This window comes from Anabrus simplex, chromosome 5 (assembly GCF_040414725.1).
Source record: "Anabrus simplex isolate iqAnaSimp1 chromosome 5, ASM4041472v1, whole genome shotgun sequence".
NCBI lineage: Eukaryota > Metazoa > Arthropoda > Insecta > Orthoptera > Tettigoniidae > Anabrus > Anabrus simplex.
In genome coordinates, this window is record NC_090269.1 from 157,787,411 (window position 1) to 157,814,208 (window position 26,798).

The following is a 26,798-nucleotide window of genomic DNA, read 5'->3' on the forward strand; positions in this document are numbered from 1 at the left end:
TTTGGTCCTATAAAATAAGCGGAACTGTTAACCGGCATAACTGGTGTGCAAACAATCTACATGTTTTGGTGGGAAAGGCTGTTAATTTACCTAGAATTAATGTTCGGTGTGGATTGTCATCCAGGGGTCTAATTGGACAATTCTTTTTTGTAGGAACGGTAACTAGCTAAGTGTACCTGAAGATATAATCACATCCGTCTTGCGCGCCATTCACAGACGCTATGGAAATGAGGAATTTTACTCCCAACAGCACCACAACATTATCACCGAGATGTCCGTGCCTACCTTGACGACAGCCTTCCAGCGCACTGGATAGAACGAAGAGGCCCGATTGAGTTTCCACCGCGTTCTCCTGACCTAACTCCATTGGAACTCTTATGGTTGTAGTATACCGCAGAAAACCAGTTACACTAGCGGCATGTGCTGCTATGGCTGAGGAGACTTTAGCAAACGTTGCTCGAATAATAGAGGTGTATCGATGCTGATGGTGGGTAACTGTTGTAACTGGAAAATTGGAAATGTCGAATATGATTAGTTTCTGTTTGTAATGTCAACACAGTTTTCTTCTGCGTGTCACGTTCATACCTTTGGCTACCCCTACCGTTCTTACCGCATACACTTCTCTCATAAACTAACTAAACAATTTCTGTGTGTCTTAAGATTTGTTCTGTCATTTTATCTCTTCTTCCCGTCAGATTTAACCAAATCGTTCTTCTCTCACCAGTTCGAATCTGTATTTGTTCGTTCGTGGTTAGATCCATCCATGTCACCTTTAGCGTTCTTCTGTAACACCACATCTCAAACGCTTCTCTTCTCTTCCTTTATAAGCTAGCTTTTGTCCATGTTTCACTTCCTTACAGTGCAATTCTCCAGACGAAAGTCTTCAAAAACATCTTTATAATTCGTGTATCAATGGATTAATTTTTTTTTTTTTTTTGCTATTGGCTTTACGTCGCACTGACACGGATAGGTCTTATGGTGACGATGGGGCAGGAAAGGGCTAGGAGTAGGAAGGAAGCGGCCATGGCCTTAATTAAGGTACAGCCTGGTGTGAAAATGGGAATCCATGGAAAACAATCTTCAGGGCTGCCGACAGTGGGGTTCGAACCCACTATCTCCCGAATACTGGATACTGGCCGCACTTAGCGATTGCAGCTATCGTGCTCGGTGTGTAAGATAGCTGCAGTCGCTTAAGAGTATCATTGTTGGAAGTGAGCAAATTTGTTACTTATTCTAATACTCAAGTAACAATATTCCTGTTGGATTCAATTTCCTTTGTCGCAAGACTTCGTTCGACTGCACTCCATTCATTTTGTTTTAGATTTACGTACACTATTTCCTGCTATTTCGGGCTTTCAGAGCAACACTTCGGTGATGTATGGTGATAAGTATGGAAATATAATTCCAGTAACCAGATTGCGTACACTCACGCACGTGTCTACTCGAACACCAGACCTGTATCCTAGAACTGAATGCCAATACTACAGCGGAGGTAGAGTGGTGCCAATATCTCGAAAACGAGGGTCTTAAAACGTGGCCTTGTTCTTGTACGACACCTCAAAGGCTTGTTCAAATATTATGTAAACAGGGTCCTAAAAGTGATTGGCAGTCTCTCCCTACAGTAAAATGGAACGTCGGAGAGGCCTAACGGTAGCTGGGGCCATACGATACTACTTGTTAATTACTTCTGATGAGAACTTCTGCAGATTTATTTGTTGTGATACTTTACGAGGTATTTACACTTATTGTGTGTCCGATTTCACGGAACGCCCTATGCTTATAATGTTAAATCATGCTTCACAAAGGTACATTTTTCTAAAAACCTATTACAGCTATCAATTTGAAAATTGCACAACATGTACCTACATATCTTGGCTTGGTACTGAAATAACTAGTTTTGAGTCATATGAAATACTTTCTGATTTTTGAATTATTATTTGGAAGTTGCAAATTTTTTGCAATTTTTTGCCACTTTTACTCTAATAAAATACTTAATATCTCATCTTCAACAATAATAATTCTTTCAGCATGTGTACAACAACATTAGAAAGGAACTCAGAAAGTTTGAATCCTCTGTATTTCACACAACCTGAGAAAATGTTCCTTATGTATTAAAAAACAATTACTTTCAGGAAACGGACTTTATAGTCACAACTTTAGTGCATGCCTGCTCCATAGCGTGTATTTTCTGTATCCTCTTCCATTTTCATCTTCTAGCCTTCTCCTACTGGCTCTTATGACTTTTTTGGCCTTCTGGTGCAAGTTTTTAACAGCAATTTCAGCATGTCTCAGTCTTTCCAAGTCGAGTTGCTGCATGGCGTCACGAGTATGAGAGCCAATGCCCAGCCCCAGTCTCTGCAACACTTCACATTTTGTGATATTTCCCTGGTTAAATATTGCTACATCATCATATACACCAAAATGAAGTATCCTTATTGACACAAACACAGCTTCTTGCAAACGGCTCCATATTTACACATTCATTTAATATATATTTTGTGTGACCATGGAAGCATTTTTTCAAAAGGTTAATGTCTGACAGATCCCTGAAAATAGATTGTATTTCCTCCATAATAGCATATGGCAGGCTGTGAGGATGACTGTAAGTTTCTACTGTCTCTATTCCTCTGTTAAACTTCCATCAGCTGTCTTCTCCCCGTGGACACAGTCCATGCTGGAGCTTGTCATCAGTCGATAACATATCAGAGAACATTACTAGTAGAACGACTGGTTATTAAACGTTCAGCAACAAAGTTCTCTCCAACTCTGGCCTTCTTCGTCGAATGAACACGCTTTTTGAACACTCTAGTATTAAACGATGCATACTGGATCATCAAAATTCAGTAAGAACAGGAAGTAAACAGAAACACATGTCATGTAATCACATCAACCTTAAACAAAGCAAACAAATGACAGTTAACAACCAAATCGATGACAATGCTGCCAGCAGTGCAATTCCACAGCATGATATTTCCCTCATCTACTGAAATCTACCACTCTATTGGCATATATATCAAAAATACTGCTTCCATCAGCAGGAGGTTTATCAAAATTTATTCACCATTGGAAAGAGAAATGGTCACAGATACAAAATTGAAAATAATAAAATAAAAAGTTATTTTTCATATTTTTTCGTTCCGTGTCCCCTTAGCATTTTTATATTATTTTGTTTCGCGTAAAAATATGTGCTTGTGACAGCCAAGATTGTCTGGGAACTACGTGATCCTTTCATACAGGTAATAAAAGTCAGTGTTAACTGAGTGTATTCACTCGTCATACTGTAGATATGATGCGGACGCTCACCAATAATCCTAGCGACCCCAGAAACTATGGATTCGAAATTGTTTTCGATTGTTTCTATACGTCAACCCTTTTCCACTCCGACTCTTACCGTTAGGGGTCATATGGTTGTATTACACATATAGTAGTTATTTGCAGAGCCGGCCACGTGGTGTAGGGGTAGCGTGCCTACCTCTTACCCGGAAGCCCCAGGTTCGATTCTCACCCAGATCAGGAATTTTCACCTTGATTTGAGGGCTGGTTCGAGGTTCAGTCAGCTTACTTGATTAGAATTCAGGAGCTATCTGACGGTGAGATAGCGTCCCGGTCTAGAAAGCCAAGAATAGCGGCCGAGATGATTCGTCGTGTTGACCCCACGACACCTCGTAATCTGCAGGCCTTCGGGCTGAGCAGCGGTCGCTTGGTAGGCCAAGGCTCTTCAATGGCTGTAGTGCCATGGGGTTTGTTTTTTGTTTATATGCAGGTAGTAATTCATACGTACAAAGTTGAGTTGTGCTGGAACATACATCCATAATCACGGTCATTTTGGACATTATCATTTTTCAGGATTTTGGGTCTGAATTACGATTCAAACGACATCGAGCGTGTCACTATCCTTAAGAATGTCACCATCCAATTCAGCGACCCCCAAACTATGGTTTCGACAACATTTTCTATCATTTTTTACCTCACCTCCTCCCAATCGCAACCCCCGTGGTGCTAGGGGTGATTTATCCCCACACTTTGTCTCCAGATACTAAGTAATATGTATACCAAATTTCGTTAAATTTACTCCACTGGTTTATGAGAAGATGTGGAATATACCAGACACACACACACACGCACACACAGGCGTACACATAAACTAACGTTAGTAAATTCAAATTGCCAACCGTGTGAAGTCTTTCCAGCAAGGTGAGAATCTAACATCAGGTATTCTTTAATACACATATTTTCACATAGTTAATCTCTATATACAAAAGAACATGTCCTGACTGACTGACTGACTGACTGACTGACTGACTGACTGACTGACTGACTGACTGACTGACTGACTGACTGACTGACTGACTGACTGACTGACTGACTGACTGACTGACTGACTGACTGACTGACTGACTGATTCATCATCGCCGAGCCAAAACTACAGGACATAAAGAAATAAAATTTTGAGGACACACTTATATAACGATGTAGGTGCCCGTTAAGGGAGGATTTTTGGATATTCCGTCGCTAAGGGGGTGAAATGTAGGGTGAATATTTATAATGAGCATCTATATCTCAAAACTTGAAAAGTTTACAGATGTTAAAATTGGTATTTATAATCTCCTTTAAAAATAAAGAAATACGTATTTTTTGATTTCGAAAAATCCCACAAGAAGGGATGAAAAAGTGTGAAAAAAGGGTTGAATGCCTTTAATAAGGATACATATATCTCAGAAACTAAAGATATTACAGACCTGAAAATTGGTATCTGGAATCTCCTTTAAAAATAAATAAACACGTATATTTTGTTTTCGAAAAGTCCCACTTGGAGGGATGAAAAAGGGTGAAAAAAGGGTCGAATGCCTTTAATATGGATACACATATCTCAGAAACTGAAGATATTACAGACCTGAAAATTGGTATTTGGACCTCCTTTAAAAACAAAGAAAAATGCATTCTCGGGGAAAATTATCTTGAGGGGCGGGGGTGAAAAGGAGTTGAATTCCTTTTATGAAAACACATATCTCCAAAACTGAAGATGTTACAGTAGTGATAATTTGTATTTAGAATTTACTATTACTATTAAAGACACAAGAATTTTTTTTTCGGAAAATTCACTTAATGGGGGGAGTGTGAAAGGAAGTGAAGAAAGTGAATTATTTTTATGGGGATACTTATATCTCAAAAATGAAGGTAAGAGACGTGAACATTGGTATTTGGAATTTCCTTTAAACATAACGAAACACGCTCTCATTTTTTTTGGGGGGGGGGAGAGGGGATTCAACTTAACGACGGTGGGTGAAAAAGGAGTTGAGACCAATTGATTTTACTGTTCATAATGTACTTGATTCTGATCATAAATCGATCATTTTTAATCTTTCCTGGGTTCGTTTCCAAGAGCCATCTTTTCCTTTGGAGAACTTAATGTTCGATTACAGTAAATTCTCCTGGCATATAATTAACAATTTAAACACGTTTTAAATAAACGACAGGAGTTGTTCAACTCTATGGTAAGGCCATACCGTACGTCTTTCTTACCGGTACAACACTTTATTACTACAACATAAAAAACAAAAGGGGAATCTACAAGCGTAAAACTCCACTTAGTTAATAGTCTGTCCGGTATTGCTTGTACATTCAAACCTCAACATCCTCCCCACCCTGGTCGATTTCGAGAGGAATCACCAGTTGCACCGGTCGGCTGATTCTTGAACCATCTGGCAGACGCAGGATGGCTGTCCTCACTCGGCCGTCTCTCCCCTGAAGGACTTCGTCGACTCGGGCTCTTTTCCACATACGGCTAGGCAGGACGTCTTCTCTTAAGAGGGTAACGTCTCCTACTCGAAGTCTCGGATGTTTGCCGGTTGGAGACTTGACCTCGTGGTAGTTCCGCAGCTGAAGGAGGTATTCCTTTTTCCACCTTCGCCAAAAGTCTTCAACCATTTTCATCTTCGTGCGAAATTCCCTTGTAAGGTCTTTCTTATTTACTGGCTCAGGTCCAACTGGAATTGTCGAGAGTTTCTCGCCGTTGAGGAAATGTGAGGGTGTTAACACTTCAGAGTTACTTTCGTCTTGAACAATGGGACGTGAATTCAGGTTGGCTTCAATGCTGATTAGAACTGTGCGGAGACCCTCTTCATCGACCTGTGAACGACCTAGAACCTTTCTAAGGCAGCGCTTAGTGGAGCCAATCATTCTCTCCCACCATCCTCCCCACCAAGCCGCCCGTGGAGGCATAAACTTCCACGTCACATTATGATGTGCCATATATTCATGAGTCTTAGAACTGCTGAGAGTCGGAGTTCTCTGTTCGCTGCTTGGAATGTTTGAGCATTGTCGGTGTATATAGTGTGTGGGACACCTCGTCGTCCTACGAAGCGTTGGAAAGCCATTAAGAATCTGTCGGTATTTAAGTCCGTTGAGAGTTCCAGGTGTATAACTCTCACGGTTGCACACGTGAACAGAACGATGTAAACCTTCTTGGTCGTGTTATCTGATTTGACATAGAGTGAGGCTGCGAAGTCGTCCGTAAAGGTACAACCATCCAGGAGTGCTGCTGCAGTGGGATATTTCTCCTGATGCAATGTAACCAGTTCTCGTAGAGTAGCGGACAGAAGGAATGGGCTGCAGGTAAGTCCAAATGGTAATCGATTGAAGCGATACGTTATGATGTCTCTAGTGATCTGGTACGTGCCGTCAGTGGTAGTTTGGACACGGTACCACAGAAATCTTGTGAGATCTCTGTCGTTTTCATCTAGGGATAGCTGTAGAAAGGCTTGACTTCCATCGCAGACAATGGCACTTGGACGCATTCGAAAACGGAGCAACGTCGCTAGAATTTCAGGCAGCAGATTTGGTCCCATCTCTAGGGCATCATTTAATGCTGGTTGGCCTCGTTCATGAGAAGAGGCATCGAACACGATCCTCCATTTTATGCCCTCTCTCTTTTGCTTCTTCACAGCGTGATGTGGTAGGTAGAAGACATTTCCGGGAGTCTCATACGTCGGAGCTATTTCCACTTGTCCCTTCTCTATGTAGTCCAACATATGCGTGCGGTACATAGTTTGCAAGTCCGCATCTTGATCCATTCGTTTCTCAAGGCTCTGAAATCTTTTCTCAGCTGTTGACCGGTTATCAGACAAGACGATGTCCTTTTTTCTTGGAAGTGATACAACTCTTCTTCCGTCTATGATCCGGTGTGTCTCATGAAATTTGTGAAGGATAGCGGCATCCGTATCGTTCAGTGTCCTGTTTTGTGTATCGCGAATGCCAATTGTTTCCAGATCCCAGAATCTTCGCATGGTTTCTGCAGATATTTCACTATTAGTGACTGAGACGTGGTGCGTCGTAACCTGATTTACTGAGGCTCCAGAGCGGTTTCCCGTTAGTACCCAGCCGAAGATTGTAGGTAGCAGTACGAGGGAAGGCGTGACTGACATCGGTTTTTCCAGTTTTACAATTTTCCAATAATGGTCCGCGCCGATTAGTATTTCAATAGGTGGTTCTTCGTTGTCAATTTGTGGGTCTGCGAGTGTCAGATTCGGGAAATCCTGGGGGACACTTGGGTGAGAGGAATAGGTATTCTGACTTTCGAAGGCCGTGAGTGTAACGATTGTCTTCGTTGAAAATCCAATCTTGTCAAACTGGATAAGTCGGCTTGGCTTGGTAATGCTCAATGTCGCTTCGAAGGTTGTCACTGCAAGTTCTCGACTACCAGTCACGCGTAGTTGAAGAGCATCCACCAAAGACTTGGCTATAAAGCTGGACTGGCCTCCGGCGTCTAACAGACATCTTGTTAGTTTAGATATTCCCGTCGGTCCTGTGATCCAAACACGAGCAGTTTGAAGAAAGGAAAAATGTGATGTGTTAACTTCTATTTTACTGACAGAATTGGGTTGAGAGTTCGCGTTACAGATTGATACGTGATGAAGTTGCTTACATTTTGCGCATGAAACATTCCCTTTCTTGTAGCACAGGCGGACGCTATGGCCCCTATTTAGGCAAAAGAAACATCTTTTGGAAAGTTTTAGCTTGTCTATTCTGTCCTGAAGGTTAGCGATTTCTTTACATCCTTGCGCCCAGTGGTCTCTACTTTCACAAAAGGCACAAAAGGGGGTTACTGTCGTCTTTCTTTTCGTCTTAGATTTTTTGCTCCCGTAGTAACTTGAAGAGTAGTCGCTGTTGGTGTGTAGGGTGATGGAGGTGGCGTGCTAAATTCTCCTCGTATCTTCTGAGATTTTAGTGCTGCTTCTACCTCTTCATTTAGGAATTCCTTAATGTCATCAAATGATCTTCTGGGATATTTTCGCGTTTGGCGTGGATCAACCAACGTCTACAGATCTCAGCTGGAAATGCTCTTAGGATTTTTGGCGCCAGCACGCGACCATACCGGTTTACATCTTCCCCTAGGGCCTTGAGGGCTTGAACTCTTCGGTAGCATTCCACGTATGGCATATTTAGTTCTTCAGGGGTCTCCGAGAAAACAGGCTTTAAATTCTCCAGGAAGTCCAGGTGGACCTGGATTATTCTGTTCTTGTCTCCGTATTGTCAGTATTGTCTTCGTTTGTTCGTAGGTATCTGCGCGATCTGCAATGCCATCTACGAGTCGCTTTGGCTCCCCTTCGAGATACCCTCGCAGGAACACGTGCTTGTTTATGTCGGATATTGATGGGTTCTTGTCGACCGAGGACTGGAACTGCTCCCAGAACGCAGACCAAGACTCTATGTCACCGGAGAATGGCTCGAGCCTGATCGTTGGTAGTTTTACTCCTTGAATATTCGTGGGATGAACGTCCGAACAGGGTGTAGAAGACACGCTAGTTTGTTCTTTCTTATTTCCGAGAAGGCTATTAGCCTTCTGAATAGCGCGCTTTGACGTATCTATATATTCTTCACAAGTGCATGCGTCTGCTTCATAATCTTCATTTTGTAACAGGTCATGTATAGAGTCATCTAAGGCTATTAACTGTTGTAATGTACACTGACTGACAGAGCAAATACAACACCAAGGAGGAGTGGTTCGAAAGGGATGAAAGTTGGGGAAAAACAGAGTCGGCACGGAAGAATAATTGATGTTTATTTCAAACCGATATGCAGGTTACACAATGCGTACGGCATCGACTCAGTAGGATGTAGGACCACCGCGAGCGGCGATGCACGCAGAAACACGTCGAGGTACAGAGTCAAGAAGAGTGCGGATGGTGTCCTGAGGGATGGTTCTCCATTCTCTGTCAACCATTTGCCACAGTTGGTCGTCCGTACGAGGCTGGGGCAGAGTTTGCAAACGGCGTCCAATGAGATCCCACACGTGTTCGATTGGTGAGAGATCCGGAGAGTACGCTGGCCACGGAAGCATCTGTACACCTCGTAGAGCCTGTTGAGAGATGCGAGCAGTGTGTGGGCGGGCATTATCCTGCTGAAACAGAGCATTGGGCAGCCCCTGAAGGTACGGGAGTGCCACCGGCCGCAGCACATGCTGCACGTAGCGGTGGGCATTTAACGTGCCTTGAATACGCACTAGAGGTGACGTGGAATCATACGCAATAGCGCCCCAAACCATGATGCCGCGTTGTCTAGCGGTAGGGCGCTCCACAGTTACTGCCGGATTTGACCTTTCTCCACGCCGACGCCACACTCGTCTGCGGTGAGTATCACTGACAGAACAGAAGCGTGACTCATCGGGGAACACGACGTTCCGCCATTCCCTCATCCAAGTCGCTCTAGCCCGGCACCATGCCAGGCGTGCACGTCTATGCTGTGGAGTCAATGGTAGTCTTCTGAGCGGACGCCGGGAGTGCAGGCCTCCTTCAACCAATCGACAGGAAATTGTTCTGGTCGATATTGGAACAGCCAGGGTGTCTTGCACATGCTGAAGAATGGCGGTTGACGTGGCGTGCGGAGCTGCCACCGCTTGGCGGCGGATGCGCCGATCCTCGCGTGCTGACGTCACTCGGGCTGCGCCTGGACCCCTCGCACGTGCCACATGTCCCTGCGCCAACCATCTTCGCCACAGGCGCTGCACCGTGGACACATCCCTATGGGTATCGGCTGCGATTTGACGAAGCGACCAACCTGCCCTTCTCAGCCCGATCACCATACCCCTCGTAAAGTCGTCTGTCTGCTGGAAATGCCTCCGTTGACGGCGGCCTGGCATTCTTAGCTATACACGTGTCCTGTGGCACACGACAACACGTTCTACAATGACTGTCGGCTGAGAAATCACGGTACGAAGTGGGCCATTCGCCAACGCCGTGTCCCATTTATCGTTTGCTACGTGCGCAGCACAGCGGCGCATTGCACATCATGAGCATACCTCAGTGACGTCAGTCTACCATGCAATTGGCATAAAGTTCTGACCACTCCTTCTTGGTGTTGCATTTGCTCTGTCAGTCAGTGTATCTTGAAGACGATCATGGATGTGTTGAATCTCACTGAGGTCTGTAGAGTCATTACAGCCTTTTAAAAATGTGATGAAGCGTGTAGCATTATTACGCTGAGTTGTTCTCTTCCGTTTAAGCTTCTTAAGCTGCTGTTCATTGTCAGTCATTGTGAATGGATAAGTCCCGGTCAAGTAGAAGTGAGGTAATTTATTGCTCTTCCAAGTAGGTATGCAACTGAGGGGTGGTATGGGTCAGTGATGTAGTATGTCGAAGTCGTAAATATAGCGCAGTAGGCAGTGTTCTGACTCGAGTAGATGCTGACAGATGGCAGCACTAGTCACGTACATAATCATGGAGACACCTAGAAGGCGACAGATGGCGTTTCTATAGCTATTCAAAATGGCTACTCGTGCACAATGAGAAAATCATGCGTATATGCTCACAGTAATTTCGACTCAATCCATGCAGTAGTTGCGAATTCCTTTGCTAGCATGCTCTGTTAAGCAAACGATTCGTAATATATTTCACAGAATGAATAAATATTGTACTTATCAAGCGTGTATCAGGTATTACTGGCTGACGTCTCGTGTTGTGAAGTCCCGAGTCTTATTTAATGTAATCTGCACTTCACATCGCTTTCCACTTCGTATTCTCGTCTAAGAATGTTCAAAGAACGTCGTCTCGTGATGTAGTGATATGTAATTTGAACCGTGAGCGAGTTTTCGGCACCAATATGTTGCGTTGTAACGTGCAAATGATAACTACCGTACGTCTTTCTTACCGGTACAACACTTTATTACTACAACATAAAAAAACAAAAGGGGAATCTACAAGCGTAAAACTCCACTTAGTTACTAGTCTGTCCGGTAGTTATCATTTGCACGTTACAACGCAACACCAGTAATGTACGGAGGTATATCATTCGTATCGCCAGAAATCCCGCGCACTTGCCTACGCGCTGCAATGTTGATCACATTGTCGCAATGACAATGGCAGCAGATGTAATTTACCGCCTAGTAGCGGTCTTGCATCTTTCTGCGGGGCCTAATAATAATAATAATAATAATAATAATAATAATAATAATAATAATAATAATAATAATAATAATAATAATAATAATTTTACCGGGAGGTACACCTCAACTCTGCACATTCAAAAGAAGCAACGTAATGGTGCATTGTGCAATATTGTTGGCGATTCTGCCAAGTCGTCGCCACTTCATGGCTACGGCATCGTATTTATTTAGATATGCGCTCAGAGAGTCGGCCGCTCCGGGCTATTTCACCACTGTCTGTAATATCTGTCGCGTAGGTGGGAGTATGTCATTGTTATTTCTGGAGATTACGTAGCTGTGTCAACCAACGTCTATATAAGGTGGATACACATTGTAGCGTCAGTCATTACTTAAACGGAAGCAGTACAGTGAAGAAGTCTACTAGATCAAGAGGCCTTAGTTGGTCAGTCAACGAGTGTGAACGAGGGATGGTGAAGACTCAATGAGCCATTAATTATTGGTCATTGAGAGAGTGAGACCAAAAGGTTGGTCCGTCACTTAGTGGAAGACACGGACGCAAGGGCTTACCATGGAGTCAGAGAGGGCAACCCTGGACCTGCCAAGAGGTAATACCATATTGACTTACAAAGAAGTCAGATGATATGGAGAGGAAGCAGTCACAAGGATGTATCACCAAGTTAGGCGTGACACATCTACAGTAAACACCAGATCAAAGGAATACGTCGTAATTACACTCAAAGTGTTGAAGGTACAGTCAAGTGAATCAGTGAGGGAAATATTTCGTATAAATTGTTAAATGTCCGGTCAAGAAGAATTCAAATTCATGCCTAGTTTCTTTCAGTTGCAATGTCATAATTTCACATTCTTATCTGTTTTATCGCAACAAGACTCGCTATTTTTTGATATATTATTTAAAGAATATATATTGTTCTATCAAACGAATTCATAGTTTCATTTCATTGACAGTAAAATATATTAACCTCAAAATTAATGGGGAAACCGAACGCCAATCTCCTTTTCCCAGAACTTATATGGTATGTTGTCAAAAGTAAGCTTATTACCCCACACCCTAGAGATAGTCAAGAGTCTCATTCTATTATTGCTGCACTGAATGGCAGTTGGCGCCCTTCAAATAACGTATGTGTAATTTAGCAGGTAACAAGTAAGTGTGAGTACAAGGTCCGACGATTGTGCATTTTAATTAATGAATATTAATTTTCATAATTTTCAAGTTAAATGCAGTTTTAATATGTTTGTAAAATTAGTCAGCAAGTTAGGAAAGTCTCACTCTATCTATCCAACAAAATGTGAAACCGCTATTGCAAGAAGTGGGGACTTTAATGAGAAGAAGTGTTGAGTGTGTTGTTGTGAAGTTGCCTAAACTGACTGGATTTATTTGCTTTGTGTTTGTTTACTTCAAGAAGTTTGGACATTTTCCCACAGAGGTCACTATCAAAAACTATGGTCATGCACTCTGGTGCAAGGGAACAGAAGTTTGTATTGAAAGAAATTTTGTGTTCATGGGTTTTCTCTAGTAAATCAACTTTCATTTGTTTTTCTTATATATTTCAAAGTTTGCAACACTTATTTCTCATTCCGCCACTTTTGAATCTGGTCAATGGGAATTTTCTGTAATTATTTTTCACCCTATCATAGGCTTCTTTTTGGTTCTTTGGGTGTAACTTTGGGTTCTGCCAATAAAATTGAAAGGGTGTGTCCGGATTAGTCCAGAATCCCCTCGAATCTTCCTTTCGTGTATATAAACTGCGGTTGCTCTGGCTACCTTGTCATTTGATCGCATTTTCTAAGAGTGTGTGTTAAGACGGGAGGCAGGGCGCCTCATTCTTCGCCAGGCAGTTCATCAGCCCAGATAATGGCCATCTGTTTTATCTCTCTGTAGCCACCTCCGCCGACTTACACGAGAGGAAGTTTCGAATTTCTAACTATGTAACCAACCTTTCCTAAAATGTAAATTTTTGTTCAGATTATCTAAAACTTCATAATGTCTTTAACTGTAAATCGGGGATAGAGAGTGCCTTACCCTCTCGAGTTCCCCTTCAACTTGGTTTTGAGGTGACTACTATTTAGTACCGTTTTTCTTCTCTGTAATGTATTAAATTAACTTTCAATCGAGTCACCTCAGTAGCTTGGGATTAGCCTCTGTATCATTGTGCCGAGAGCCCTGTTAGGGTTTTAATACTTCATTATCTAGGAGCGCAAGTGTACGCCTCCATTCAGTTTCTGTTCGGGCCATTTACTTAACCTGTTCTTTTTCCACGAAGGCCCAGTAGGTTGGGTAATTGATACCACTGTGTAAAACAAATTTTGTAAATTGTGCCTTGAGAGGTCAAGAGATCATAAAGTTATGTGTAATGTTGCCCTAAGCGGGTGTTTAAAATTGGATGAATGTTAGAGAGCAAGTTAGCTCTTTTTTAGTTTACTGTAATATTGAGGAGTGCTTCTGGAAGGCTGTAAATTTGTTGGAGCAAAGTGCTCTTGAATTAGAGGATTTCTGCCCTTGCCTAAACAATACCACCGTGAAATTGTAAACTAAGGGCTTGAAGCCCAGAATTGTTAAGTTCTGGCCATCCATTCATATCTTACATCGCAGCCTACACGGTTGCTAGGTAACACTGTTTGGCCATCCATCAATACCTTACATCGCACATTGCACGGTTGCTAGGTAACACTGTGTGGCCATCCATACTTGCCTTACATCACAGCCTGCACGGTTGCTAGGTAACACTGTCTGGCCGTTCATCAATACCTTACAGCGCAGATTGCACGATTGCTAGAGTAACGGCCATTCACCTACTTACGGCCGCCGTTCTCTCGTATTCCGCTTGTCTTGCTCTACTCGCCGCTACCGACTCTCATGCAATCGGCCTTGTGCATTCGCTGCTGCCTCGCTTATCGCCCGACCTGCTGGACATCACGCTGCATACTGAACTATCACTGGGTTACGTCACTTGCTACGTCACTATCTGCTGTTTCTCAAAGCCATGTGCGCTTCCTTCACGAACTTTCTGTTGCCCTAAAAATTCGTCCCAGGATCCCTCGGTCTTCAGCCCTGCACTGATACCGAGTGAGGTTGGAGGGTCGTCCAACGGGTTCCCAGTATTCCACTGGGAAACTCAATTTTAATTTCTACTAGATTGGGTGAGCAACAGAGTGTCTTATTAATTATTATTATTTGTCTAGGGGATTTTGGCAATCAGGGCCTAATTTTACCTTCGTCTCCAGGGTCAGTTTCGGTTTATATGAGTGTTTTTAACAAAATAATGGCATCAAGATAATTAATAGACTCAATGATTGAATATGAGGCCTGGACTTAGCAACCGTACTATGAACTGGCTTTGTACTCCGCACACCCTGTTGCCCTCCTTTTCCTTCTCCCCATTTTAAAACTGTGTACGTTCATCTGGTTCCGCTGAGGCTTGGAAGTTTGTTATATCTTTTTAAATTGCCTCAACTAATATAAACTGTTTAAATGGTCTAAGGGTTTCTTGTATATACATTATTTCTATTCAAAATATTGTTCTTATATTTTATCATGCTGTGCAATGTTGAGTTTCATTCGGGTTATCTTTCAAGTAGTAAGACTATATAGTCTTGGTTAACTTTACTATTATTCTTATTATTCTCTCCACTGACCTCTCATTGATCCCAGGCAGTTTCTTATTGGATAGCCTGCCAATGTATCCCTATATAATTATTACGTCATATGGATTACTGCCTGCTACGAATTGGTGCATATTGACACATGTTTGGTTCCATATACCCCCACAATCATAACAAAATGGTAGCAGAGTAATTTTTCCTATTTATTTAGTGTTGAGATTTATTATTCTTACTCTATCGCTTTTCGATTGCTTTCCCATTTTTAGTAACTTTCTTTTCCCTACGTCCAGTCACGTAATTCTTTTGTTTTCAACATGTCAAAATTTTCTGACAATTTTCCGTTATAATATTGTGATGACTGTACCGGGCGGTACACCTCCACGCCACTAATTCAAAGATTGCGCCAGTTGAAACTCCTCTACTGGAGAAAGCCTGAACTTTAAAAACCACATTAATTCTAAGGTTTCTCAGAAGATGTCTTTACTGTAAATTTTGAAGTGTTCTGAACTATGTCGGTTTCGATTTGTTTTTGTTTTCTGTGTAGTAAGAAGAGTGAACATTCTCTTCTAGATGGCACTACTTAAGAACTACAATTGTGCACCCTAGTGCGAAGTGAAGGAACTTTTTTGAAGAAATTTGGTATTCATAAGTTTGTTCTTTGTTAAATTTCTTTCAGTCATTGTTTGGGTTGGCAGTATAATCCTTTCTTTCCGCCAGTTTTGAAATTAACCAATCCCGAATTTCTTAAATTAATCTTCGACCAATCGGGGCTTTCTTCCCCAACCTGCTCTGTAACTGTGTTCTGTAACCAATAAACTGCTGTGGGCGTGTCCTATCATTCATGAAAGGTACCGAAGTTTCCGCGAGGGTATATAAACTGCTGATTTTCTTGTCTCGGTGCCAATTCAGTAACATCTCTCCTAGTGTGATTATGTAGCAGGGGGCGGGAAGCGTCTCTTTCTTCGGGCAGCAGGTCATCCACAAGGTAATGACAGTTTAATAACTTTATTTCTGCTAGCTCAGGAGTTTAACCCTCGGGGCAGGTTCGAAACTTTTCTCATGTAACCTATCCTTAAAATATAATAGACATTTAATAACATTTTGGCTTTTGATCTATAAATTGGGTTAGAGAGTGCCTAAACCTCTCGAGCTTCCACTCATATTGTTCTGAGGTGACTACGTTTTCATTTCCATATTTTTCCTCCCTTCGTAATGTAAATTAGTTTTCTTATCGTGTCACCTCCGTAGTATGGGATTAGCCCTTGCATAAGCGGCCTAGAGCCAAATAGGTTTTAAAAATGTATTAGGAGTGCAAGTTACGCCTCCATTCAACTCAGAATTTTGGGCCATGAAATTGACCTGTTTCTTTACTGAATAGGCCTCAGTAGATCGGGTATTATTACCCCTGTTCTTGTGTGTCTGGAGGGCAGATTGAAGGTGGAGTTTGGTGTGGCCTTTGTATAGGCTTGATCTTTGAGAGCGGGTTTGTTCTTTATTAAAAGTGGATGTTCTGTGTGCCTCGATGAGGCTTTACTGGGTAATTGGGAGCAAGTGCTCCTTGGCATGATTGGGGTTTTCTGCCCCTTTGTTGAACCTTGTATATAGGTAAAGTTGGGCTTATAGCTCAAGGATTGTCAGTCTGGGGCTCGAAGCCCAAATCCAGTGACAAACTGTAATTGTACTTTCTTAATTTGTTGATCTGCTACTTGGTACCTGTTATATTCAGTTATTTATTTACCTTGAAAAGAAAATATAACCTTTGTTAAAGTTTTAAATTAACTTTAATTTCGTAAGTTGAAACCTATTCCACCCAGCACCTTCTTTCAGCTCTGCTGTTCCACAGATAACTCGGAACAAGTGGTAGCAGAGCGTGGTTGAATGGGTCTCAATTTAGCCCCTTTTGACGGCTAAACATTGCTTAGCTTTCGAACTCTAACAATTTTCTCTGTCGCTGGACTTTTCTTTCTCATTTTTCAACACTGTTAATTTTTTGTCATCATGTCCGGCTCTCGCGAATTCCTCCACCCCGGCTACTTGCGCATGGAAGAATTAATCTATGAATTAACCATTAGAAATGTTCAATCTGGAGGCACTGTTGCGATAGACACTAATAAGCTAAAAGATGCCCTTGATTTGCCTATTAACATCCCGACTTTGGGAGAAAAAGAGATTGACGACGCTCTCTCCACGATCAATGACAATACTACTGAGCTAGCATCTGTAGTTAGTTTTTTTGAAGTAAGTGATCCATCTCCTAATCAACTCAAAAGAGTACAGGCCAGGTTTACCACTTTTATAATAGGGTGTGTGATCTATTGTCTCTGAAGTTAAATGACGTTCAGGGTAAAGAAGCTAGCGTCCTTGCCGAAAACTTGTCTAAAAGGTCTAGTAAAGTTAGCCATTTGTTATCTGGATCTGCTATTCCTAAAGTTGACCAGCCTATGGTAGTAAATATTGTAAGTGGGGAGGATTCCTCTAAAGAGGAAAGAAGTAGTACTGCGGCGGCAACCCAACGAACATCTGCCCCATTAGAAACGGAGTCCGGTCGTCCCACGTCCATTCCACCCTTTGTGTTAAATAGTGCGCCCCCTAAAACAGCTTCTACACCCTATAGGCCGTTACCTACTATGTCACCCGGGTTCAGTAGTTTGCCGCATCCACTAGCAATGTTGCTCAGGGGTATTTCTAAGTTTTCCGTTAACTCCACAAGCGACGTTATTTCATTCCTAAGATTTTTAGTTGAGTTCCAAGATCATGCCCTTGTTTTTTCTCTTTCTCCGTGTCAAATCCTTCAGATTATTTACCCGTATTTTATTGGTGTTCTATCGGGCAAAATAGTTAGGGCAATTGCCGAACAGTCATCCATAGAAGACTTCCACGCCCATCTGTTAGCTAATTTTATTCCAGCTCGAGCTAGGTCATCTCTAATTCAGAAGTATTATTAGAGTGCAGCGACTTGCTGAAAACCTGGCAGACTTCATACAAGACATCAAATTCTATACCAGGGTATTTGCCCTTCATTTTCCCGAAGATCAAATTGTTCAGGCCATAGTTGAAGGTATTTCTCCATCATACCGATCATACTTGTGTTTCGCATCGCGTCCGCAAACTTTTGCCGAATTAGAGGCTATGGCTGTCTCAGACGAAGGAGTTAGATACGCCGAAACCTTGCGTGTCGCGAGAGAACCCCCTCCATCCTCTAGTAGTTTTCGGCCTCCACCTTGCCGACCCGTCACATCCCGTAAATATTATGCTTGCTGGTCGCCTGACCATCTTCGCAATACATGTCCATTGATTAAGTCTATTGGGACAAGGAATGGAGCGCGGTCATCTCAAGGTTGTTTTAAATGCGGCGCGTTTTCCCATATAGCCAAGAATTGCCCAAATTCGAATAGCGCCCCCTCCTGCTCAACTTCTGGTGCAATTCCACCAATGCCAATAATAACAAGTGACTAGTGGCTTCGGCTGGGTCGACCTTCCGAGGCTCAGCCCCAAGTAAAACTGCCGAATTCCCAAGGAAAACTCAGTTTCGAATTCATCCTTTGAAGGCCCTAAAGAATGTCTTAGGATTGCGGCGGATACCCCGCACCTGTTCCTTTTCTCAAAATTGAAGTGAATAATGAACCTGTAACAGCCTTACTAGATTCGGGCAGTGTGTGTTCTATTATTTCGGCTGAATTGTACTCCAAATTGGAAACTGTCTGTAAACTTCCTGACTATTGCTCATCTTCAGTTGTATATGTTTCGGCTAATTCTTCTCCATTAGAAATTTTAGGTTTTTTATATGCCATAATTCGGATTTCTAAATTTACATGGAAAGTTAAACCGTTTGTGGCTAAGCACTTGTCTTGCCCCATTATATTGGGAGCGGATTTCATATCTTTTACTGGTCTAGTGCTCGACATCCAGAGCAGGTCGTGCACATTCAAATTTGCTTCTAATTGTAAAATCCCTTTGTTAAAGTGTAGTTCTGTATCATGTTCATCTATTTCGCCTACCCAGGATGAGATGTTGTTGGACCTTAGACATCTACCTGAGGAGCAGGCTGACAGTATTCGTAAGTTGTGTCAGTCGTTTCCAGAGGTGTTCTCTGATACTCTTGGTATTACTTACCTTATTGAATACAAGATTGAGGTTACTGATTCGATTCCGGTCCGTTTTCCACCTTATAGACTGTCTCCTCCTAAAATGAAAGCCTTGAAGGAAATCATCGATCAGATGCTCAAGGAAGGTATAATTCGGCCCTCTAAGTCGGGGTATTCTTCGCCTATTTTTCTAGTCCCGAAACCCCAAAGTGGCTTCAGGCCTGTGATTGATTATAGGGCTCTCAATCGGAAGGTGGTGTTACAATCTGTGCCCCTTCCAGACCTTCACTCTTGTTTTTCATGGTTTCGTAAGGCTAAGTTTTTTACCATCTTAGATCTTAACCAGGCTTATAATCAGATACCGTTAGCAGAGGAATCTAAATACCTGACGGCTTTCGCCACTGATTGGAATTTGTATGAAAACAACCGCGTGAATTTCGGGCTCCCCACGGGAGCAGCTGTGCTTACGAGACTGCTAGATACGGTCTTCTCCGACATCAAGTTTGAGTACTTGTATCATTATCTCGATGATGTCGTCGTATTTTCGGAGACCTTCGAAGAACACCTAGATCATCTGAGTGAAGTTCTCAATCGCCTTCGTAAGGCTGGGTTAACTGTGAAGTTGTCCATGGTCGCCTTCTCTAAGCCTTCCATGTCATTCCTAGGGCATATTGTCTCGCCCGATGGTGTCGCAGTGGATCATTCCAGAACACAGGCCATCCGTGATTTTAAACCTCCCAAGGACATCAAAGGTATTGCTAGGTTCATGGGCATGGTAAATTTCTTCAGGAAATTTATTCCTAACTTCGCTAACAGAACGGCGCCCTTGAATCTTCTTCGTAGGAGAGGCGTCAAATTTGAGTGGGGTCCTTCTCAACAAGCCGCTTTTGAAGATCTTAAATTAGCTCCTGTTATGCCCCTGTTCTCGCTATGCCCAATTTCTCTAAGTAATTCATCGTCCAAACCGACGCGTCGTTTTCGGCAGTGGCTGCGGTCCTTCTTCAGGAGACCGAACTAGGGAGGTGACCCATCGCCTATGCATCTAGGACTCTATCGGCTCAAGAAGCCAAATATTCCATCTATGAGCTCGAAGCTTTGGCAGTCTTATTTGCTTTAGAAAAGTTCCGGCTCTATCTGGAACATGTTACATTCGACTTGGAGACCGATAACCAAGTCTTAAGTTGGGTCTTAGCAAGGCCACGTCGTACTGGTCGTATAGCTCAGTGGGCCATCCGAATTTCTGTCTTCCAATTTGACGTTAGGCATATCAGAGGTACTGAAAATGCTGTGGCAGACGGACTAAGCCGTATGTTTTCCAATGATGTAGAGACTCACGAACTGGTCGATAGTTCTTCACCTCCCGAGTCCATACGACCCGAGGTTAATGCCATTTTAATTGATGCTCCCATGTTGTTTGGGGATCTTGAGAAATATCAACGTGAAGATCCAACGCTGGCCTCTATCATGGAAACCCTTTCTTCTGGGAAACAGGTTGTCCCTTATGTTCTGAGGAATGGTGTTTTATGTTGCCCGTGGAGGCATGATCAGAAGATGAAAGTGGTAGTTCCAGCGGTTCTTGTACCAATGATCTTCAAGTACTACCATGAGACCCAATTGGGGGGGGCATTTAGGCATCTTCAAAACTCGAGGAAAGGTTCGTGAAATGTTCATCTGGATGGGTATGGACGGAGAAATCCGTGAATTGGTAAAATCTTGTAAATTTTGTTGGCTTAGTAAACCCACCATGTCCACTAAGCAAGGGCTTTTGTCTTCTCATCAAGCGTCGCGCCCCATGGAACGACTCTATACCGACTACGTCGGACCCTTTCACCAGTCAAAGGGGAATGCCAATATGATTAACCTTGTGTGCGTAGATGCCTTCACCCGATTTTCATGGTTATTTACGACTAAGCTGGCTACCGCCCAGTCCACCATCTCCGGTTTAAATTCGATCTTTGCTTCTTTTGGTCCTTGTCAATATATCGTATCCGACAACGCTAAAGTTTTCACTTCAAATCTTTTCCGTAAATTTTGTTTTGATCTATCTATTTCTCATGTAACAACATCTGCTTACTATCCTCAACCATCTCTGGCTGAACGGGTCAATCGTAACCTGAGGTCGGCTCTTATTGCCTATCATCATGAAGATCATTCTAGGTGGGACACATCCCTGCATTGGTTAGCTTTTGCTTTGAATTCGGCGGTTCATGAATCCCAAAAATTTACTCCAGCTTCTTTGATGTTCAAGTTTGTTCCAAACACGCCGCTCTCTAACCTTTGGTCTTTGAGTGACATTCTACCTGAGACAATAGATCCTGATAACATTAAAGATCTTTGGAAGAAGGCTAAGGCCAATCTTAAAGTGTCTCATGAAAAGGTTAGGGAAAGATATGATCGTGGACAGAGACCCATCCATTTGAAGGTAGGCGACCAGGTTATGGTCAAGAATTTTGTTCCCGCGGGCAAGCTTGCCCCCAGATTTCATGGGCCGTGTATTATTCTCGATTTCCTTACACCCGTTACCTTATTACTAAGCAATCCAGCCACCGAGAGGATATTTAGGGTTCACATGTCGCAGGCGAAACCTGTGTAATTACAGTGCTAACTTGCTCCGTATGATTCTGAAAGAAATCTGAAGGTTATATTTTTGGTTTCATTTTGAGGCCTTCTGCCCTTTGAATCATGTTCTTTGTATTTAAATATTCATTGTACAACCTACCCCGACCAGTTAAACTGCTATCCTGTCCTCGCCATGGCCATTACCATGCTCCCGTCTCCTGCTCAAACACACCAGTGGCTAATAAAAATGAAATAAAAACCTCCTCGCCGCCGGCCCCTCAGCCTCACCACAAAGACTGTACCCTACAATCGTTATGGTCCAACAAAATTCTGCCGCCGAGATCTTTATATTTCAGTGCCCCCGCAGCCGTGCGGCGCCGTGCCGCTACTGTAGTGGAGCACGGGCCCGATCTACTCCAGTGAGGTCAACCAGTGTACTGCGAGCCGGAGCCCTGCTCCCAGCCAAGGCTGATGTGCGGCGCACCCCCTGCAAACTGCCCGCGGTCTGTAAACAATCGTCGCGTGTGCGGCGTGCTTCACCACCACTACCCCTCTCATTGTGCGGGAGAGCGGTATCTCAGGGTACTTCAGGGGTCCGAGCGGCCTCCTCTGAACACAAGCCGCTCCGGCTGGTCTAGCCGTCAAGTAATAGGCAACTAATGTACTTATCCAGCTACATGGACATTCCATATCCAGAATTACTACATTTTTGGATTCAACTGCAACATCTGGTGGACTTAGAATTTATTTGCCCCTTTCAAGAATTAAAAGTTTTTCTTTCTGAAATTCAACTACTACAAGCATAAGGACATTTCATCAAAAGCTACTACAAAGAATTTTGAAACTGGATCAAACCAATTTAAGAAAACTTAGGATACGGAAAAATGTATGTCCTTTTTGTGAATCCTTCCTCAATTAATTTCTATATTAACAGAAAAACTTGGACCTTGTTTTAAAACAAAATTTGGTGTTCTGCTGTGTCACCCCTTGGAAGGACTTTTGGGGGGAGGCCTGTATCGGGCGGTACACCTCCACGCCGCTAATTCAAACATTGCGCCAGTTGAGACTCCTCTACTGGAGAAAGCCTGAACTTTAACAACCACATTAATTCTAAGGTTTCTCAGAAGATGTCTTTATTGTAAATTTTGAAGTGTTCTGAACTATGTCGGTTTCGATTTGTTTTTGTTTCTGTGTAGTAAGAAGAGTGAACATTCTCTTCTAGATGGCACTACTTAAGAACTACAATTGTGCACCCTAGTGCGAAGTGAAGGAACTTTTTTGAAGAAATTTGGTATTCATAAGTTTGTTCTTTGTTAAATTTCTTTCAGTCATTGTTTGGGTTGGCAGTATAATCCTTTCTTTCCGCCAGTTTTGAAATTAACCAATCCCGAATTTCTTAAATTAATCTTCGACCAATCGGGGCTTTCTTCCCCAACCTGCTCTGTAACTGTGTTCTGTAACCAATAAACTGCTGTGGGCGTGTCCTATCATTCATGAAAGGTACCGAAGTTTCCGCGAGGGTATATAAACTGCTGATTTTCTTGTCTCGGTGCCAATTCAGTAACATCTCTCCTAGTGTGATTATGTAGCAGGGGGCGGGAAGCGTCTCTTTCTTCGGGCAGCAGGTCATCCACAAGGTAATGGCAGTTTAATAACTTTATTTCTTGCTAGCTTAGCAGTTTAAACCTCGGGGCAGGTTCGAAACTTTTCTCATGTAACCTATCCTTAAAATATAATAGACATTTAATAACATTTTGGCTTTTGATCTATAAATTGGGATAGAGAGTGCCTAACCCTCTCGAGCTCCCACTCATATTGTTCTGAGGTGACTACATTTTCATTTCCATATTTTTCCCCCCTTCGTAATGTAAATTAGTTTTCTTATCGTGTCACCTCCGTAGTATGGGATTAGCCCTTGCATAAGCGGCCTAGTGCCAAATGGGTTTTAAAAATGTATTAGGAGTGCAAGTTACGCCTCCATTCAACTCAGAATTTTGGGCCATGAAATTGACCTGTTTCTTTACTGAATAGGCCTCAGTAGATCGGGTATTATTACCCCTGTTCTTGTGTGCCTGGAGGGCAGATTGAAGGTTTAGTTTGGTGTGGCCTTTGTATAGGCTTGATCTTTGAGAGCGGGTTTGCTCTTTCTTAAAAGTGGATTTTCTGTGTGCCCCGAGGAGGCTTTACTGGGTAATTGGGAGCAAGTGCTCCTTGGCATGATTGGGGTTTTCTGCCCCTTTGTTGAACCTTGTATATAGGTAAAGTTGGGCTTATAGCTCAAGGATTGTCAGTCTGGGGCTCGAAGCCCAAATCCAGTAACAACCTGTAATTGTACCTCCTTAATTTGTTGATCTGCTACTTGGTACCTGTTATATTCTGTTATTTATTTATCTTGAAAAGTAAATATAACCTTTGTTAAAGTTTTAAATTAACTTTAATTTCGTAAGTTGAGACCTATTCCACCCAGCACCTTCTTTCACCTCTGCTGTTCTTCAGATACCTCGGAACAATGACTATTCCTTTTCACCCCCGACCTTTTGTCTCTACCTAACCCACCTTTTGCGGACTTAATTTCTTTTGATGGCACTTCATCCTTAGACCCTCCACTCGGCACTTTTTCGTCTACTCATTCTAACACTTCAAATATACTTGACCAAGACTTGAAACCAAAATCTCCGACCACCACTCATCATCTACACCCTTAGGTTTCTCGGCCACTTACCTCATCACCTATTTCCCTATCAAATAAACTTACTAACTCACTAACACAAGTGCCTACCATAACGGATACAGATCCTCGAAATTCAACTCTTTGTTTATTTTTCGTTCCTAAATTCTTAAAGGCTCAATTAATCCCATTTTCTCAGCTCATTAGCTTATTAACCTCGAAAACTACTGGTTATTTAACTAACTTATGGCTTGAAAATATGGCATATTTCCAGGACTGGGCTCAATTTCGAACTTGGCTTCATAACTACTTCTTACCTTATGAAGTACGCCACAAATTAAGTTTGGAATTTGTTCGCCGTCACCAATGCACTAACGAACCTATACACGACTATTTCGATACCATTTTAACCTTTAGTGATGAACTTAACATAGCTAATGACCGATCAGAATTGATATCTTTGTTACATTTTACGCTGTGCCTTCTTTTCGACAGCTTCTTAATGTTTATTCACCTCCTACCTCTTTGCTACAATTGTATACTGCAGCAAAAGCTCATACGCCTTACTCATATGCCAATATTTCCTACTACACCACCCGTATTACCTCTCTCAACTACCTCTCCCCCTACGACGATATCACTACCTACGCCTAGTCCTCCTGCAGTTAGAAAACCTTCTGTTAGGCTATTTGTTAGCGCTGTAAAGGTACGGGGAATACAGCTATAATCTGTGCTCCCATTCCAGGAAACGCCTATAATCCCCGTCCGTGGGCAGTGGACGAGCCCAAGGGACAAATCTGCCTAAACGAGTGCATTCTTTTTGCAATAATCACTCTTCTACAAGACTGCCTCCTCGAAATTCTACTAGCCCTCGTACTTCAACGAGAGTAGAATATGGTTCACATAGTTTTTGCCCATTACCCAGGATTTCTCATATCGTGGTATTGCTTTATAACATTCCTACTCTTGCACTTTTAGATTCTGGTTCGACAACTTCTTTAATTAGTCTAGAACTTCTCCAATCTCTTCAGAATATCTTTTATCATTTTCGACTTTCTCCGTCTTCACTTCTTTGTACTTCTGAATCAAATAATGTACTTCAGACCTTTGCCAAGTTACGTTTAACCTAAAAATTCGACACTATTCCCGGCACTACTCTTTTAATGTTGAAGAAAATTGGTATTTGGAATCTCCTTTAAAAATAAATAAACACGTATTTTATCGCTTTCCGAAAATCCAATTAATGGGGTTAAACATGAGTGACAAATGGGCTTAATCTTCTTAGATGTAAGTATCCTCATACAATTAATACAATTAATTTTTCAATTCTTTCATCCTCCCCACCCTTCATTGGATTTTCCGAAATCAAAGAAATACGTGTTTGTTCACTTTTAAAGCGGATTCCAAATATCAATTATCACGTTTGCAAAGGCAGCGAGAGGATCTGGTCAGCATCACCAGAGCCAGGAAAGCAACTTGATCAGGCGATGTTCTAAGAGACATCTCATATTAGAGTAGCAAGAGGAGTTGGTCAGCATCACCAGAGCCAGAATAAAACTTAATTAGGCGATGTTCTGAGATACACCTCACATTAAGGCAGCGGGAGGTGCCGGTCAACATCACCAGAGCCAAGAAGACAACTTGATTAGGCGATGTTCTAAGATAGATCTCATATTAAAGCAGCGGGAGGAGCTGGTCAGCATCACCAGAGCCAGGAAAACAACTTAATTAGGCGGTGTTCTAAGAGTCACCTCATATTAAGGCAGCGAGAGGAGCTGGTCAGCATCACCAGAGCCAGGAAAACAACACAGCTGGCTCTTATGGCGACGATGAAAAGCCGGTTGTTATATTTCTTCTACACTCAATTGTTTAGAAATGAGTGGACGAAGATCGGTATACATACATTTATGTACATATGGATTTTCGACGAGGTACGCTCTGCTTGAAGGAAACGATAGATTTATTCTAAATAAAAATGCACAGTTTATTATACGAAACGCACAACTCCAGACAAGAAGGACGAACTGGTCTGAAGTATCAAGGGCAATCACTGTTCGAAGTAACTGGTACAATTGAGATGTAGTTGGCCTTCAAACGAGACCGTAAGGAAGAAAGTGGCACTTACCCGTTCAAGGCCGGAATTGTCGGCATTCCACGCTATCACGGGGATTCCAAGGTAACCTGCAAGCTGCAGGAAGTACTGCGCAGAAGCGGTGCTGCGGCCATACTTCTCGTAATTCATGAGATAGAGAATCGCTGACACGTTCACGGAGAGGAACTCGGTGCATATGGAGTTCAGGATCGCTGAAAGAAAGAGAACACTCAAAGTCATTATCCAGTCTATGGTAAGGTAAGTGTCAAATAATGGTACATTTCTTAACCCTCAGTTCGAATGTTCGAAATTATATTGATGGAAGCTAACTGGAGAAAGCTGAGAGTGCCAAATATACTGGTTAGCACAACGTTATGGCACCTTCAAGGAAAT

At 42.5% G+C, this 26,798-nt stretch overlaps 1 protein-coding gene across 1 annotated transcript in view; it reads right to left on the reverse strand.

Moving 5' to 3' along the window:
* Nmdar2 (NMDA receptor 2) overlaps positions 1 to 26,645 on the reverse strand; it is an 826,846-nt gene extending 800,201 nt beyond the window's left edge. The window contains exon 1 of the mRNA XM_067148050.2: positions 26,439 to 26,645. Coding sequence (XP_067004151.1) covers positions 26,439 to 26,645 — 207 coding nt within the window. The remainder of the gene's footprint in view (positions 1 to 26,438) is intronic.
* Positions 26,646 to 26,798: the final 153 nt, after the last annotated feature.